Source organism: Lepisosteus oculatus, chromosome 11, assembly GCF_040954835.1.
Source record: "Lepisosteus oculatus isolate fLepOcu1 chromosome 11, fLepOcu1.hap2, whole genome shotgun sequence".
Lineage (NCBI taxonomy): Eukaryota > Metazoa > Chordata > Actinopteri > Semionotiformes > Lepisosteidae > Lepisosteus > Lepisosteus oculatus.
Genome location: NC_090706.1, coordinates 5,209,748 through 5,226,617, shown reverse-complemented (window position 1 = coordinate 5,226,617; position 16,870 = coordinate 5,209,748). Strand labels below are relative to the sequence as shown.

Genomic DNA, 16,870 nt, shown 5'->3' with positions numbered 1-16,870 from the left:
AGTCAAGTAATTGAACCAAAGTTAGAATCAAATATGACTGATACAATGTTTAAACCTCTGGTGCTCAGTTTGTATCTATTGTTAGTAGGCTCCATTCTGACTGTAGGTGTTTGTCTTAGTTTTATGTACAGTATTAATCCCCAACTCACGTTCGCACCTGCCTTTTTAAACTGAACCTATTAAACGATCAAAGACTGAAAAGTGGCATCACCAGCTCACATCCCAAATCACAGGAGGCAGTTAAATATGCTTCTAAAAATATTTGGACTATTTCTGTTTTTATTGATGCTTTTCAAAGCCTAAGAACATGGCGCATGGCCTCTTTTTGAAAGATTCTTGAAGTAAAAATAATTTTAAACTTTATTTAGATTTTCTCTATTTTCTGTGGTACTGATCATTTTGATTCTTCTGTTTTGTAAAAATAAAAGATCTTCACTGATGCTTTGCAGAGTGTACACTGAATGCTGTAAATTGTGAACGTGTTTCAGGGGTGTGGTATTTTTTTCTAGGAAAAAAGAAATAACTCTGGACAAGCAACCTGCAAAATGCAAAGGCAGCTTCTCACTTTGATTGAATATAGTATTCTAGCAAAAGGATGAACAATGAATATAAATACTTTCTCTGTACTGTGAACAATTTGCTTCCCGTGCATTCCTTAGGCTCTTCAAAAGGCAAAGGAAGGGCTGACATTCTGACTTCCCATTTGATGTAAACATGCCTGGGACATGTCATACAAACAGAAAAATAATTAGTGAAGCAAATATTATTATGCCATTAAATCTACTTCATTTAAAAAGAGACAGGTGTCACTAATTATCTCATCAGCTCTGCCTATCTTGAGAGCTGTCAGTTCCTCACTGTCATTATCTGAAACAACAAGACTGATGCAGCTGCTGCAAATCAACAGGCTAACAAAATGTCTTGGTGAGCATCTTGATATGAGCAGGAAGAAATTATGCAAAGGAGTTTACCGAATGAACCGAGTGAGGGGTTGACATAGGACTGCTGCCTCTGCACTGATTAACCTATCACTTTGAGACATGAGAGGTTTCACGAGCAGTCTACAACTTCAAATGATTTAATATATAAATAGAAGACTAAATCTTTGCATACTGAATTATTGCAATGCTATCATGAGGAAGCAAGAACATTAAATTTCCTTATATGAATGATAAACATCATTCTTTTAGCCTTTAGCTTTTGATTATTAAGTATTGTATTCAGTGTTATGAACACTCTGTCTCCTTCTGTTAAGTAAAATGCCAATCTGTCATTTTCTGTCCCACAAATAGGCCATGCTGATCACCTGTTCACATTGGCAGTTGAACACACCACATTTTTGTATTCTGAATTTATGATTAGCAATTATCTTCGTTGCATGACCACCAGATTTGGGGTCACTGCTTAAGACTCAGCTCCCCTGTAACAATTCCTGTACCTGCATGGGTTTAATGAAGACCTGTAGGCATCAGCCTCTCATATACCCATCTGTTCATCTTTTGAAATGCTGCCTTATAGGAGGGTTAGCCCTCTAGAAAGACAAGACAAGCTGACATTCTTGCAAGAGGGCCCAAAGGTACCCATTAAATGCCAGGAGTTGTTATTCCACTAAAAGTACAGAAAGCCAATTCCTACTGAACCCCAATAGCACTCTAGATCTAAACTGGATGAAAGGCCTCTCCTTGTCTGTGGCCTATCTGGTGTTCTATTGCTTCACACAGTTATAGTCAGCTAGTGACTCAGGCTTATGCTCCAAGTAAGCTCCTTGACTAGCTGAGCTAGGTGGGAGACTATCACAATTCACATTTTTGTAATGACATAATGTGTATACTAATTTCTTTCTTTATTAAGACAACTGGAAAATGTTGTTATTCCTTAAAGCTGACCTGTATCTTGGGCCCAGTTAATTGCCTGACTTTTACATACAGTATGTATCTTCATTCCTTTTATTAATACAAGTCAGTGTGAGATCATTATTTTTTATTCACTCCTCCTAAAATCCTTTAACCAAATGAAAGAGAGATCCTTTATGTCTTTATGTCCTTTATACCTTTATGTTAAATATCTCTATTAAACTGATATAGCAAATTGCATTAACCTACTGTATGTTCGACATAAACAGTACACTGCCTAATATACTGTATCTGTGTAACCTGACATTTTCAATTGCTTCACAAATGCCCCATGTTTTTTAAGGTTTCCATCATTTTGTAGAAGGGTTATTTGAAGAGGTTTTTATTTTGAAAGCAATAAAACATCTTCAGCTCACCATTGTAACCCACAGGTGAGGAAAGAAAAGTGATGAGTCACAGCTGCAGTTGACTCAGGTCAGTAAAGAAAGGTGATGTGTCACAGAAGGGGTTTGTACAGATCCACTTTAATCCTATTGAAAGCCATCTGTAGTGGAAAAATGGATCAAGCCCTTGAAAAGCATTTTTTCACCAAGAGGCATCCTAAGTAGTGCCCTGTTTTTTAGGGTTCGGAATTGGAATGGAAACAAAAGTTCTCTTAAGTGTTCCTAAATGTCTAAACAAGATGTCTTGAGTGTCAGTGTGAGACCGTTGTTTTTTGTTCACTCCTCCTAAAATCCTTTAACCAAATTAAAGAGAGATCATTTAAATATGTCTATTGAATTGATATAGCAAATTACATCGACCAATCTGAAATTCACATTTGGCTATGTTTGTAGCCACAAAATATCTTTGTGGACTGAAGTGAGCATTTGCTGTACTGTATATGAGGAAAAATATCAATTTCTGCAGGATGGGTTGCACATAAAATTTATTTACAGCAAGAAAGGCAAAAGCACAAGTGCAATGTTCATGAGAATATGCTTTTCGTCTTGTATCAAAACCTGTTGTCCTGACCCTTGTTGAAGGAGGGATTAGGGAGTCCAAATACTCCAGTTTAAAGTACACTGTATTTTTAAAGGTAACTCTTGATGTCCTACAAATTCTTAATTTTTAATGTGTCATCAATGTGAGCTCCATCTGCCCTCCCTTTGGCGCTCCAGCTCTCCTGTCCGTGCTGTGGAGCCCCGCAGTGTGAACAAGTGCAGGAAGGCCATTAATAGTCTTCATCTCTCCAAGGATGAGTGCTGCTCTGGTGAGCACAGTTAATAAGAATTAGCAGCTCCAAGGGCCTTTGGAATGGCTCAACCTTCAAAGGTACTCGCTCTGAGTGCAAGTCAATTGCAACGGACCAGACTCTGCCAGTGCAGTACTGGGGTGTGCCATTACTGGACTGTGATAGGGATTCCTGAAGCTGTGGCTCACAATTGGACAAGGGCCTCCAAGATAGAGTAGCCACCAGTCGCCCACAGTACTCTTGGTTGCAGATGCAATGGTGACTCCTGTGGCCTGTCCCCTGCAAGCCTACAGTGAGAGATGTGGCACTCTCCTAAAATGTGCAAAGTGTCCTCTACAGTATGCTTGCAGCATGTCCAACAATGAATGGCTGTGACATTAGGTGAACTAGAGGACTGTGTCCACATGTTCTCTTTCTCTCAGTCGGTACTGTATTTTTAGTTTTTGCTTAACTGTTGTCCTAATCCGAGGAAACGTACAGTGTTTGCCAAGTTTTACAGTACATCAAGTGTAAGTGTTGGGGCTGTAGCTTTAAAGGCAAGTCATAATAATTCCAGATCTCTGAAGGTAGCAGAAACAGAAATTACATACACTCCCAAGGCAAGGAGCATTAACATTCTGGAGCTTGAGTTTGCATTTTTCATGAGTCACATACAACACACACTCCATACAATTGTTTTTTTGCTTGAAAATTGTTCTCTCTGTTCTCCATGGTATAATGTATTGTTACTTTGTGCAGTGACCCAGTAAACTGCTGTGAAAACCACAGCCCAGATTATTTACTGTGTATATCAGAATCCAAAAAGGCGATTTTATTTTATTGCTTGGAATATTTACTCAGGGTCCAGGGCACAAGCATCTTTTTTCCACTTTCTATTCTATCATGTGAGATTCCAGAAAACAAAATTAGTAGCAAAGACGGGGGGGTCTTAACTTCTCCCCAAGGTCAGTGACAGACTGTCAAAATTAACTGCTTGTAGTGCAAAATTATGTATTTTATTTGCATAGTTGATCCAGTGTTTTTTGATGGGAAATTGCACATTTCATGCCTCTAGTGGTTTGTGTTAAACAGATGGTTTCTCTTGGACTAAGTAGATTGTTTTTTTTCTGCCTATACAAGTCACTGGATGTAGTAGGTTCAGGGTGAAATTGATCTATTTACTTGATCATTTTCAAAATGATGTACAGTAGTCAAAAGTAAGAAGCTGTTTAGTAAAAATGGGTAATCGGAGGTGCACGTTTGTGGTGCTGTTTGCAGACTTGTGATTTCACTATTCCAGGGGGTGTGATATTAAACGTTAGAAATGGTTTCACCCATTAAAATTAATTTCCAGAGTGAGTGTATTATGAAAGCCAAAGAGAGCAAACAGGTTTGGCTGTTCTTTCTTTACAAGAAATATTTATCTTGTCATTGCATATGAAGAGAGAATGTGGAATAAGTTATGTCAAATTGTAGACATTGGCACAGGGGCATCATTCCACATGTCTGCATCTCAGAAAACGATGGAAAAAAGGTTCTTTCAAACCAAAATAGCTTGCATTCTTTTAAAACAAATATGAGTGCCACCAAAAGAAATCAAGTGCAATTTCAAAGACGTCATTGAAAATAGTTCTTGTGATTTACACCTTTGTGGATTTCATTCAGAGGAGCAATTTGGAATGATTATTTTGGTTTATTTGCATTGTCTTTTTGTTTTTGATTTTGTGCGAAACAGCTTCTGTGTTGGTGAATGGGCACAAAAAATATTCATGCTGTCTCTGTTTCAGAAATCAAAAATTTCCACGTTTGAAAAGATGTGGGCATTTATGAGCAGCAAGCAAAACACAGCTCTTGTCAAAAATAATGAGGAAGGTATTCAGAGAGTACTGAAAGCAGATTACGCTTTGTTAATGGAATCAACGACTATTGAATATGTCACTCAAAGGAACTGCAATCTGACCCAAATCGGAGGCTTGATAGATACCAAGGGCTATGGAATTGGTACTCCCATGGGTAAGGATTATTATCATTCCTTCATTATGAATCTAACTACAGTATATAATTGGCGCACCGTATGACCTACAGTATATCACCATGCAGTACAAAATGTTACATACATTACCCATTCAATAAAATTCAGTTTCTTGTCAGTTTCTGTCAGTTTTAGTTGGAAAGGGTAAATGTATACTTATTATTTATTATTTCATTCTTAAGTTATATTTAATCGAGAGGTTTGCAATGTATTACTACAGATGCAGACATTCTGAAGCTATTTGAGCTCCATGCAAATACTGTACATCTTCTTTATGATTTGGATTCGTACAAGTCAAAAGCCAACAGAGAAGATATACAGGTCTTATGACAGCACAATGCTTCAACTTTTGTCCCATTGTGGTAGGAATACTTTTCTGGATGAGCCACATAGGATCACTTTAGAAGGTATCTAAAAAAAAAAAAAAGATGGCATGATTAATTTACAGTAATTGTTCAGAATCGGCTATTCTCCATACACATCATCCTGTACATCTCCCACGATGCAGCGGAAACACATTGGATGAAAATACTGTATCTATTACTCTCAGACACTTTTTTGCACACGAGTGAAATGAAGTGTGATCTGTAGTTTTAACATTGCTTTCCCAGAGATGCACTGTAACTGTTTCAAAGGGATAAGAAAACTTTGTTTTGTATTTTATGCATATCTGTTAAAACATCCATGTGGGTTTCACTTTATTGTAGGTTCTCCATACAGGGACAAAATTTCCATTGCGATTCTGCATCTGCTAGAAGATGGCAAGTTGCATGTGCTGAAGGAAAAGTGGTGGAGAGGCAATGGCTGCCCTGATGATGACACAAAGGAAATCAGAGCCCTTGGCATACAAAACATTGGAGGGATCTTTATCGTGCTTGCAGCAGGACTGGTACTCTCCGTGTTCGTGGCAATCGGGGAGTTTATTTACAAGCTGAGGAAAACGGCCGAACGTGAGCAGGTAAGCACCAGGTAATAAACTTCCTACAGGTCTGTGAGTTTTTTTGAAAGTTCTTCAAACTAAATGCATGTGTGTGCATCCTGATTGGATCAGAGACTAGTACAGGAAAATGAATGTGCAAGAAAAGTTGGATCTGTGCAAGAAAAATTGGTTTGTCATCTTCTGAATAGTTTCCATTGTTGTGACTCTTAAATAAAAATGAAAGGTAACTGGTATCTCAAAGCCTATATACTGTAGCACAATGCTGTAGATTATTCAGATATTCTGCTGTGTGCCTAACAGATAGCAGTCATTAGCCATGTTGGCAAATGCTTCTCATGCTGCTGCTTAGCATGCAGCTCAGTGAATATCCTTTCAGATCTTGAAATAATCCCATACATTGCATTACAGGAGCGGAAAACTTCACCTGTGAAGCACACAAAGAAGGGTGCTTTGAATAACATTTTGGTCTGCCTCAACGTGTCATTTTCAATTTTGCTTTATGGCCTTTCTTCAGTCATTTGTAATCTGAACATTATTTTCTGTGCATTGTGTCTGAGATAAAGCCATCATGCATTATTATAAACCTCCACTCTTCTGCAAGTGAGTGATCTCAGAGTATCTCGAACATCCCCTTGCCCACTGGCATTCAGGGTTCTGGGTTTAGAATTTCTGAGTGTGACGATGGCAGCAGTAAAATGGCTTTAAAAAGAAGGTAAATATGTGGAGAACTGCTTATATTTGCCTCGAAGGTCTGTATAAGGCTTTTGAGTCTTATACATGACAATCTGGCTCTGGAACAAATAATTCATAGTTATTCTACCTCCATATCGTGTGTTTACTTCAATCCTCATCTAAATGTGCAGAGCTTATCCCACATACTGTATTACTTGATTACAGTATCCAATCTTTGTCTCAGTAAATTGACATAATTAAGAATTGGAGCATAAAATGTAGGATTTATCCTTTATTAGTCATAGATGATGTCAAAATACCATAGCAGCCGGTTATGGTTTGAGTTATAGTTTCAAGGTACCAGTTAAGAAGTTTGATTTTCATTAAACAAATAAGTTCATGGCGAGTGCTGCAAATCTACATGAACTGAACATGCAAGAACAAACAACAGTGGCCTTTCAGATTGCTCAAGGAAAAAGTGCATTTCCCTATTGTGACTGACAGCTGAAAATCAAAACTCATTGTAGGAAAAACAATCTCTTTTAAGATAAAATAAATACAATTAACTACATGTTATTCCCCACCCCCCTTCTTGCCTTTCAGAGATCCTTTTGCAGCGCCATGGCCAATGAAATCAGACTGTCTTTTACCTGTGAGCGCCGTGTAAAACACAAACCTCAGCCCCCAGTCATGGTGAAGACGGATGCTGTAATCAACATGCACACGTTCAATGACAGAAGGCTACCGGGAAAAGACAACATGACTTGTAACACTGGAATGACGCCTGTATTCCCATAACATGACTCTGAATCAAGATCAATACTTAGGACTGTGCGTGGTGGAAAAAAAACAAACTGGGGCTGTTTCAGAGACAAAGCAATTGACCAGAACCAATTAGTTTTCAGTTATTCGCAGTGGTACTGTATTACATAAAAAGTGACAACAGTAGCAACAAGAAACGACAACAACAGTGCAGTTCAGAGAGCAGTGAGAAGGGAGGAAACCGCAGTTTCTGAAACACAATTCAGCCAACTTGTCAGTGTCCAAACAATCTGTTTCCAAGTCTGATGTTTACGTGCAAAAATACAAACACATTAAGTGGGAAATGAAGAAACACCACAGAGGAAAAAAAGACCCCAAACTAAGGAAAATGTGGAATATATATTAAAAAAGCTTCTTTAAGCATGGCAATAAAAGAACTACAGACAGAAGGTCAAAGGGTATGAAAGTGTGGAACCAGAGAAGTCACACATAGCACATTTAATATTTCAGTGAGAGCTGCAGAAATTCTTTGACACTCAAAGTTGACCTGTTACCTCAATGCTGTGAAGACTTCCTGTTCAGGAATACCTGACTTGACCAGTTTTAGTCTGAAAAAGAGGAAGAAATTCTGGAGGTTATAGACAAGTGGAAATAATGCGCGGCGGGACCATGACAAACAGACTTCTTTCACACAGATGCATTTGACCGCAATCTGCAGTCTGAGTAAATTCTGGAGTTTATGTTTTTTTGACAAAATGAATGCACAAATCAGACAGGGTTGACATAATTCAAGCCAGTGCTGTGTGCTGAGGTTCATCTGTTGGAAGTAACTTTTTTCCCAGCCCTAAACAGAACTACAAATAATGTTTTCTTACTTTGTCTTATTTTTTTATAATTATGGGAAGAAATAAAGATAAAAAATCAACATGCAGTTCAATTGCTCAATTAAATCATTTCCTATCAGATGTTTCATACGTATTAGTAAATTGCAGTACAAGGTGACTCAACAATTACCAAAGATCTGTCTGCAAAATAGAAGTAGTCTTCAAAGGTCAATTCATGTTCTATTCTTTATAGGTGCAAAAACATTTGGAATTTGACCTGCATTCTTGGAGCATTCTAATCATGACTTATACTGGTTGTCAAAACTGATTAGAATTCTGGCTTCATAGCCAATGAATTTTAATCACATGTGGTTTTCTTTTTAAGTAGTCTGCAGTAGAATTTTAACATATTTGATTCTTAAAATGGCCTCATTCTAAATTCATAAAAGGGTTAATGTTATTAATAAAATAGTAGCTGTGGTTTATATTCTACTGGGGAACATTTAAATACTGCATTTGACTTTTTTACATTATTCATATTCTTCTAGTTACTTAAGTAATGATATTTTAGTCCATAGTGTGATCTTTCCGGTCAACACTGCTAAGAATTTTTGTAGTGTAGTAATGTTCTGTCAGGTCATTCACTTCTTAAAGTACCAACTGAGCTGCCTCTAAAAGCACAAAAGGTACATCTCTGATGTGTGTCATGTTTTGTTCAAACAAGAGTGATTTGTTTCAAAAGGTTAACAAGACAAGCAGTGGCTGAGTAAATCAGTATCAAGTTTTATCGAGATGCCATCATGTCTCAAGTCTCATGTTCATGCTTTATACTTCAAGAACAAAAGTCGTATTCAACAGAATGTTTAACTGAATGTACAGTATGTGTTAGTCTGTCAGGGACTCTACTGTATTTTGATCATTGGGTGATTTCATTTTTGTTCCACAACAGCTATAATTTCAGTCCTTAAAGGGCAAACATGATTAAAGGTTCATAGCTCCCATACCCTCCTTTTCACCTTACTAATTACTTGTATCATTGAAGAGATTTGACCTTGTATTGGATTTTAATATATTGCCTCAGTGGCTGATACTGAACATGTGGCCCTGATATACAAGCATTCCGTGTGGAATCCGGTTAGTGTTTTTGACTATTAATTTTCAAATTCTGTTATCAGGTTGCAAGTCATTTCTTCTTGCAAACCATGGACTAGGAGTATTACTGTAACTGGTATCCGTTCTTCAGGAGATGTTTTTCAAGTATTTGAGCAGAAAAGGAAAACTATACAGTACAGACACAGATCTATTGTTAAGAGTATTAATTTGACAACTGGTATAACTCATGATACAATACTTTTTAAGAAATCTTCAAGCAGCTCAGATATTCAGTCCTCTCAAAAATGTGTGTGTAATATTAGAACATAGAGCATTGGAAGTTAAAAAAATCAATATAAACATCTGTGTTTTTTGTCCACTAACAATCCATAAATTTGACATAGTATCATTCAACAGTGTAGGCTGTATCTATTTGTGATTTACTATTGTTTTTAAGCTTTAATTGGAAGTCCAGTGAATACTTTTATTGAGGACATTTTTTAAGATGCTTGTCTCACGTTGTGTTTCCACAATATTTTACATTCATTACCTCAGTAAGGAATGGATTTATGGAACTACCTGCCACTTTTTCTCTTTGTACTGATCTATAGCTTTTTAAACTTATTAAAGATGTCTCCTGTTTTTTAACGTGTTTTTTATTTTGTTTTTAATCAAGTTAGTATTCAAGTTACTTTGGGTCTTCCTAAAATGCAGTTTTAATTTCAGTGTATTCTTTATTTATCTTTTCATATCAACCATCCAATTTTTACATTTTGTAAAGCATTTTAGCCCTCTGTCAAAAGTGCAACTTAAAAAAAGCAAACACATAACATATGTTCATGAAACTATATTCTATATGTCATAGTTTCAAATTGCACATTATATTTATGACTTTCCACATATTTCTGAAAACCAGATTCATTATTGTTTTGGATCATAACTCTGGTCACATCATGATAACCTAGATATACTGTAATAAGTTTACATCAACTGTCAATGGTCAAAGCTGAGATCTTTATTCACCCAGCATAACAAAATTATATATAAATAAAATTAGATATAATTATCCTATGAAGACACCCTGCAACTATCAGAACTGTATTTTTTCACATGCAGTTTAGCTTGTTTTTATATCTTTTTATTTGCCTTTTGTAATAATTGTAATAGTTGGTAATACTTCATATATAACATTCTAATTATATATTAGTGTGGAACATTTATTTTAATGTCTACAGATTATTTACATTAAACCATGTAACATTGAAAAGACTAGACAATCTTACCCACTTAGTACCTGGCCACCTTAAGGAAACTTCGCAGAATGGAAAGTTACTTACAGTACAGTAGCTGTATACTCATGGCGTGCATTCAGTTTTTGTCAGTTTGGAATGATCCCTCTTCAAAGCACCTTTCCTTAACTACACACTGTCAGCCAACAATGCATTTCACAGTAAGGTCAAGATAACTTACAGACTGACCAGTACCTGACAAAGTAATAGGATTTCCAAAACAGTGGTACGCAACTGGCAAGGCATGTTGCTTCTTCAATCAGTGATACCTCTCCCATAAGGCATTGTGGAGCTTCACATGTGTCAAAAGAAGGTGTTTGTCAACTATCCAGAGCATTAGCCTTTGCTGTGAGCCAAGAGATTAAAGCCAATTTGCCAATTCCCCAAAAATGGTAGGGTCTAAAATGAAGAATTCACACAAACTGTTTGAAAAAACAATGTGAACTTTTACAGTAGTGTACAGTAGCTGAAACAGGTAAGTGTTATTGACCAATAATAGCAAGGCACTTGGAAGCCATGGTGTTACAACTTAGAGTAACACCACTTTAACTTAACTGTAAACTCATTTTACTTACCTCTCTTTATTTTCTTTGTGTCTCTTGTTCTGCTGCCTATGTCATACAGTATGTGCAGTTCTTTTGTTTCTCTTTTGATTTAGCAACAAAAGAAATGTGGCAAAAAGATAATACCTTGCTCATTTGTGTCAATTGATTATGTAAAATCACAAAATACCCCTTGATTTGCATTCTTTGAAATTCAACCCCATGTTGTAAATAAGGACTGAGAAAAAGATGTTGAGCTCTGTGTATTGAACGATTCCTGTACTGTTTTGTAGAATTCCCAAAACAGCATTGTACATGTATCTCATTTTAGATCCCACTAAAGTACTTCAACCAATGACAAGTTTTCTGTAATCAAAAATTTAATAACCATGGAATGGATGGAAAGTTGCCTTGAAACTGGTAAATGTGGGTATGCCAAGTATGACAGAGACTGGGGAGAAATTTTTAGCATATTTTTCTGAGATGCTAAAAGTTCGAGAATAAAGCTGTCTTTTTAGTAGGGAGCCTCTAAAGGCAGCATACCTCTATGAGGTTTGGGTTTAAGACAGCTTCGAAAATTATTTTTCATATTCTGTATAATTACTGTACATGTACTGTACTTTATATTCATGCGTCTGAATGTCAGTCCGGGTTCAGAAGAATCCTATTGTATAAATGTTCTAAAAGGTTCATGTAATTAAAAAGCCCTCGTATAAAAAACATTGATATTTTGTTATATAATACTTTTTTTTTTTCCACTGGTTAAACATAATTTCTGTAATTACAAGTGTTATTAGCATTGACCCTTATTATTGTGCTACCTGGGTACAGTTAAGACTTAAAAGAACAACTCTCTTTTTGTAAATGCAAATATATCACGTACAATAATCTCTAAATAGGTATTCATACATTGAACTTGTTAAGTTGACACTTGCTAAGAAAGATTTCTGAAAGAAAGCATTGAATTCAGTTGCTATAATGCATGAATCTTCTTTCCCCCCTAATATTTCCCATCTGCATATCCTTTAAATAGATTAAGTAGGTTGTTATCAAGTCTTGGAATCATTAAAAATGCTGTCTCAAAAACATATATTACATATATTAATACACAAATGTATACATTATATCTATTCAGTATATGTAATATTTTAAGAAAATAAAATATAAGGGTACTGGTAAAAGGAAAGAGAGCTGTTTGAAAGGTCAATATTTGCTCTCTGGTTATGATTTCTTTGTTATTGTGTTTTTTCTTAAAAAAAATGATAATTTATTTAAATCACTTGATGACAACTTACTCCTTCACCTGTTTCTTTAAATATATACCTAATGTTTTCTCCTTATGTACATTTCTTGACAAAACAAAAAGAGGTGAAATGGATTCTGAAAAGTTTTACCTCTTGGGCAAAAGCAGTAATGCAAAATTTTAACTTAAGCAACTTCTGTGTTTGCGTAAACCAACAAAACATTTTTTTGGTTTCAACTTTCCTTAATGAAGTGTTTGTTTTAGATCCCCTCCAGGACCACAAAAAATGTTGCTGACTAAAGATAAAAACCTGTTTTAATTTAGAAAACTTGATATATGAAAATACAATAAAAGTTAGAACAAAATAAATTACCCCTGGTTTAAAAAACAAAAGCTTTTCCCCCCTGTGTTTTAAAATGAAAAAATAATTTACATTTGCAGAGCCTAAATATTTATTTTAGCAAATCGTATAAAATATTTGGTTAATAAATATTATATCTGAATTCTTCAGTTGAAATTTATTTTAGCAGCTAAAATCCTCAAATTTTTCGTGTTTCATTGTTTGCAATCACTTTTTAGCATTATTAATTCATCTTGCAAACAAGATAAATATATTTGTGCCAATCAGGGTTTTCTTTGTGGACATGCAGAATTTCTATAAATATAGTTTTTGTAATGTTTTGTAACAATTTTGTTTTCCTAGTAACTGTACGTGTTACTTGCTGACCACTCTTAGACTAATTGAAGTTCAAGTTGGAAAAAATGAATTATTTTCTTTTTAACACACTGTGAGGAATTCAATTGTACAGTTTGCTGTATGGGTAATTTGGTTTTAAAGTTTTAAATAAAAAACTTTTTTTAATAACTGTTTCCAGAATTTGATTTTTTTAAGTGAGAGTGACATGGCTATTATTTATAATGTTTATGGTGAAAAATTACGTCTTTAAATAATCCCCATCTTTGTAAACGCCTTACTTCTGTGAATGTTTTTGTTTTGTTCAAGTTAACCTGCATGTATTTCATGGTGAAAAGTTCCTGGTAGCACTTTATAATTAGTCATGTCAGAACCGCTTATCAGTTCACAATCAAAGATTTTGAGAAGTCTTGTTAACCCCTTACAAGACTTAATACAGTACTTCAGGTGGGTAGCTGCGTCAGCATGCGTAGGCTGCAAAGGAACAAGTCATAGGTTTATTCCATGCTGAAAAAAAGAAGAAAGAGAACACAACGTTTCGGCCGTGGAGCCTTCTTCAGGTGTCAACTGTTTTCCTGCGGACTGCATGCCCATTAAAGAGAATATTATCCATTTTCAGAGTGCTGGTCAATGAGAAGCAAAGGTCACCGTGGATAACGAGACAAAACATGGGGTTTGGATGAGTATATTAAATTGCTTTTATAAAAGAAAACAGTATTTATTTTGAAACTTACATTTTGTCCATTATATGTTTATGGCATCCTAGTTTTTTCAACGTTTCGGCTGTGGAGCCTTCTTCAGGTGTCAACACCTGAAGAAGGCTGCACGGCCGAAACGTTGTTCTCTTTCTTCTTTTTTTCAGCATGGAATAAACCTATTACTTGTGCCTTTAATACAGTACTGTATGTTGTATAGTTCACCATTAAACCATCTGTTTCTAAGGACAAATCGTGAAATAAATTAAGCAATGTATAGATTATCCATCCATTTTCTAATCACCTCCTCCAATTCAGGGTCGCAAAGGAGCCGGAGCCTATCCCAGCAATCAATGGGCGCAAGGTGGGGTACACCCTGGACAGTACGCCAGTCCGTTGCAGGCACACCCAGACACACACTCACACCAGGGCCAACTTCTGCAGAAGCCAATTCGCCTACCAGTGTGTTATTTATTTTTTTTGTACTGTGGGAGGATACCAGAGCACCCGGAAGAAACCCACACAAACAAAGGGAGGACATACAAACTCCACACAAGTAGCACCTGAGTTCCAACCTTGAACCCAGGGCCTCAGCGTTGTGAGGCAGAAATGCTCACCAGTGCTCACCATACCACCAATGTAGAGATCATTTCAAAACAAAAGCATTTCGCCCACACTCAACAAACCATCATTATTAATGATTAACGCTGCCGACTATTTATGGAGACCCAGAACACCTGCGTTAGCATGTTCCCCGTGGGCCACAACGGAGATCCCCTGCAATTCAACACATAAGGTATCATCAGGCTCTAAGTATCATTCACTTGCATGTTAACAAATTTGAAATTACAGTGTATGTAGGTACTCTGCCTTTCGTGTCCACAAATGCATTTAAAGCTAATCGATAATGTGAAGCCTGAACTACAGTATATATAAAAAAATACAGTATACATATTATTTATAGTAATAGTTTTATTTATGTGTGTATATTTATGTGTAGAGTAATTACATGAATGAATAGCATTTTTGTCATAATGTGCTCAAGTCATATTTACAATATAAGACTTTCCAAACTTCAATGAATTAAACTACTTGGTGTAAAGTGTTATTCCAAACAATATGAATTAATTAAACAATTAAATGGTGATCTAGGGGAAATACAGTATCTGGATCATGTTTGACTCACAAAATTTCTTCTACACATAGTTCTTACAGCATACAGTAGTAAGACTTTTTTTTTAATCTATAGCAAATAGTGTGTAAAATGCTTTGTTCTTGGTTTTAATTGCAATACTGGTACTGGACTAAGCACCTAAAACGTGTGGTATAAGTTAAAGAAACCAAATCTTACTTGCAATAAAGTGGAGATAAAAAAAGTAAGAATCTGAGGTATGTAGCCCCCAAAAGATAAAAAATTTAAATGGAAAAATAGATCAATAGTAGAAACAGATAAAAACAATATTCTGAAATCAGTCTTTTCTTCTGTTCTCTTGAGACTGTCAGTGCATGAAAGTGCATAAGGAAAAGTATATAGCTACAGGCACATATGTAAGAGGCCTGCAGTTTCTAGACCCCTTTCATGAACTTCACAGCTGCACTCATGAGTGAAGATGGGGCTTGTGACCTGCATAAATAAAATTGAATACCATATTTTACCTATACAGGATTGGAAATCAGTTGAAATAAGGCAGCTGATTGGCTCTTAGTGTTTTCATTTCTAAAAGTGACACACATTACTTAGTCATTTTTCATGCTTCCTGTTACAAGAAAGAGTATTGATTCTTTTGGGTTTTTTACTATGTATTTATTTGCATAATATGTATACAAATGAACTGCACTGATGTAAACACAATTGAATTGGACAAATGTTTTGCTATTATATCCCCCTTATTTGCTAATTCATCTCAACAATGTTTATGTTTAAAAGCACTGCAATTTAATGTTAGATTTTTAATTTTATGTTCTAGTCAGAAAACAAACTTTATTCACATTATATATAATGGAAAATTGATATCTTAAATTCTGTCTTACTTCTATGATTTGTATGGTAGTTATACACAGCATATTTATACCAAATGAATGTCTGCCTATCTGTATGCAGAACTTATCAGAACCAATGTTAGCCTGGGGCATTAACTCCACACCCTTTTAGAATGTGAGAAAATCACTATTTTGTAATGCAGAAATAATATTCAACCTCCTCAACCAAAATGTCTGTAGAGCTGTCTCCAGAAGATGTTTGTTGTCATCCACTGCAATGAATCAATTCGCCCAAGGTGCCTGTCTTTGAAGTGAGATTCCTCCTCAATACAAGAACATACTTATATTGAGGTAAGTGCATTTCACAGATACTTCAAAGAGGCTTGTGTAGCAAAATGCAAAAGAACATTACATATATGTATGTAATTTAAACCTCTTATTGCAAGGTACCCTTAAAGAAGAGATAATATTTTCAGATGTGATACTGTAGTTCCACATAAAATGGATCCAGTTCATGCACTTAACAGATCCCATTTCTAGGCCCGTAGTCTGATCACTAGCTGATTTCAGTTTAGTTGCATTGGTTGATGTACACATAAAGCATTTGAATAACATTTCTGTAAACTGTTTAAAAGTCAGAAAGCTAGGATTATTATGAAGAACACACAATGATTTCTGAAGAGAACTTTATTTATACTCACAACCTTCGTGTTTACTGTCTGTGCTGGAAATATAACAACTTTCCACAAGTATTTGCTGTAGTTTATATCTTTGTTAAAAAAAGGAAACCTACAACCAATATCAGTGAATAATGTAGAAATAATAAAGACAAATCGAAATTATATTTTTAGTTTATTTTTTAGGGAGTATTCAATATGGATTTATTAAAGATAAATCACGCTTAATAAATTTGTTAGATTTTTTGAACAAGCAACAACAGTAATGGACTTACACAATGCATGTGTGGAAGATGGTGTATTTAGATTTTTAGGCTTGAGGTTACAGGTGGTAGTCATTTAGGGAAATGTGTATGTCTGGA

General features: G+C 35.6%; 1 protein-coding gene across 2 annotated transcripts in view; it reads left to right on the top strand.

Annotated features, from left to right (window-relative positions):
• Window positions 1-13,293, top strand: part of grik3 (glutamate ionotropic receptor kainate type subunit 3) — a 118,000-nt gene extending 104,707 nt beyond the window's left edge. Inside the window, exons 14-16 of one of the 2 annotated variants that reach the window (XM_006631254.3) lie at window positions 4,854-5,079; window positions 5,806-6,056; window positions 7,314-13,293. In XM_006631254.3, the coding sequence (XP_006631317.1) occupies window positions 4,854-5,079; window positions 5,806-6,056; window positions 7,314-7,508 (672 nt within the window). In that variant the 3' untranslated portion in view covers window positions 7,509-13,293. Of the gene's footprint in view, window positions 1-4,853; window positions 5,080-5,805; window positions 6,068-7,313 lie in introns of both variants that reach the window. The other variant, XM_015348817.2, reaches the window with a different exon arrangement.
• The last annotated feature ends 3,577 nt before the right edge of the window (window positions 13,294-16,870 follow it).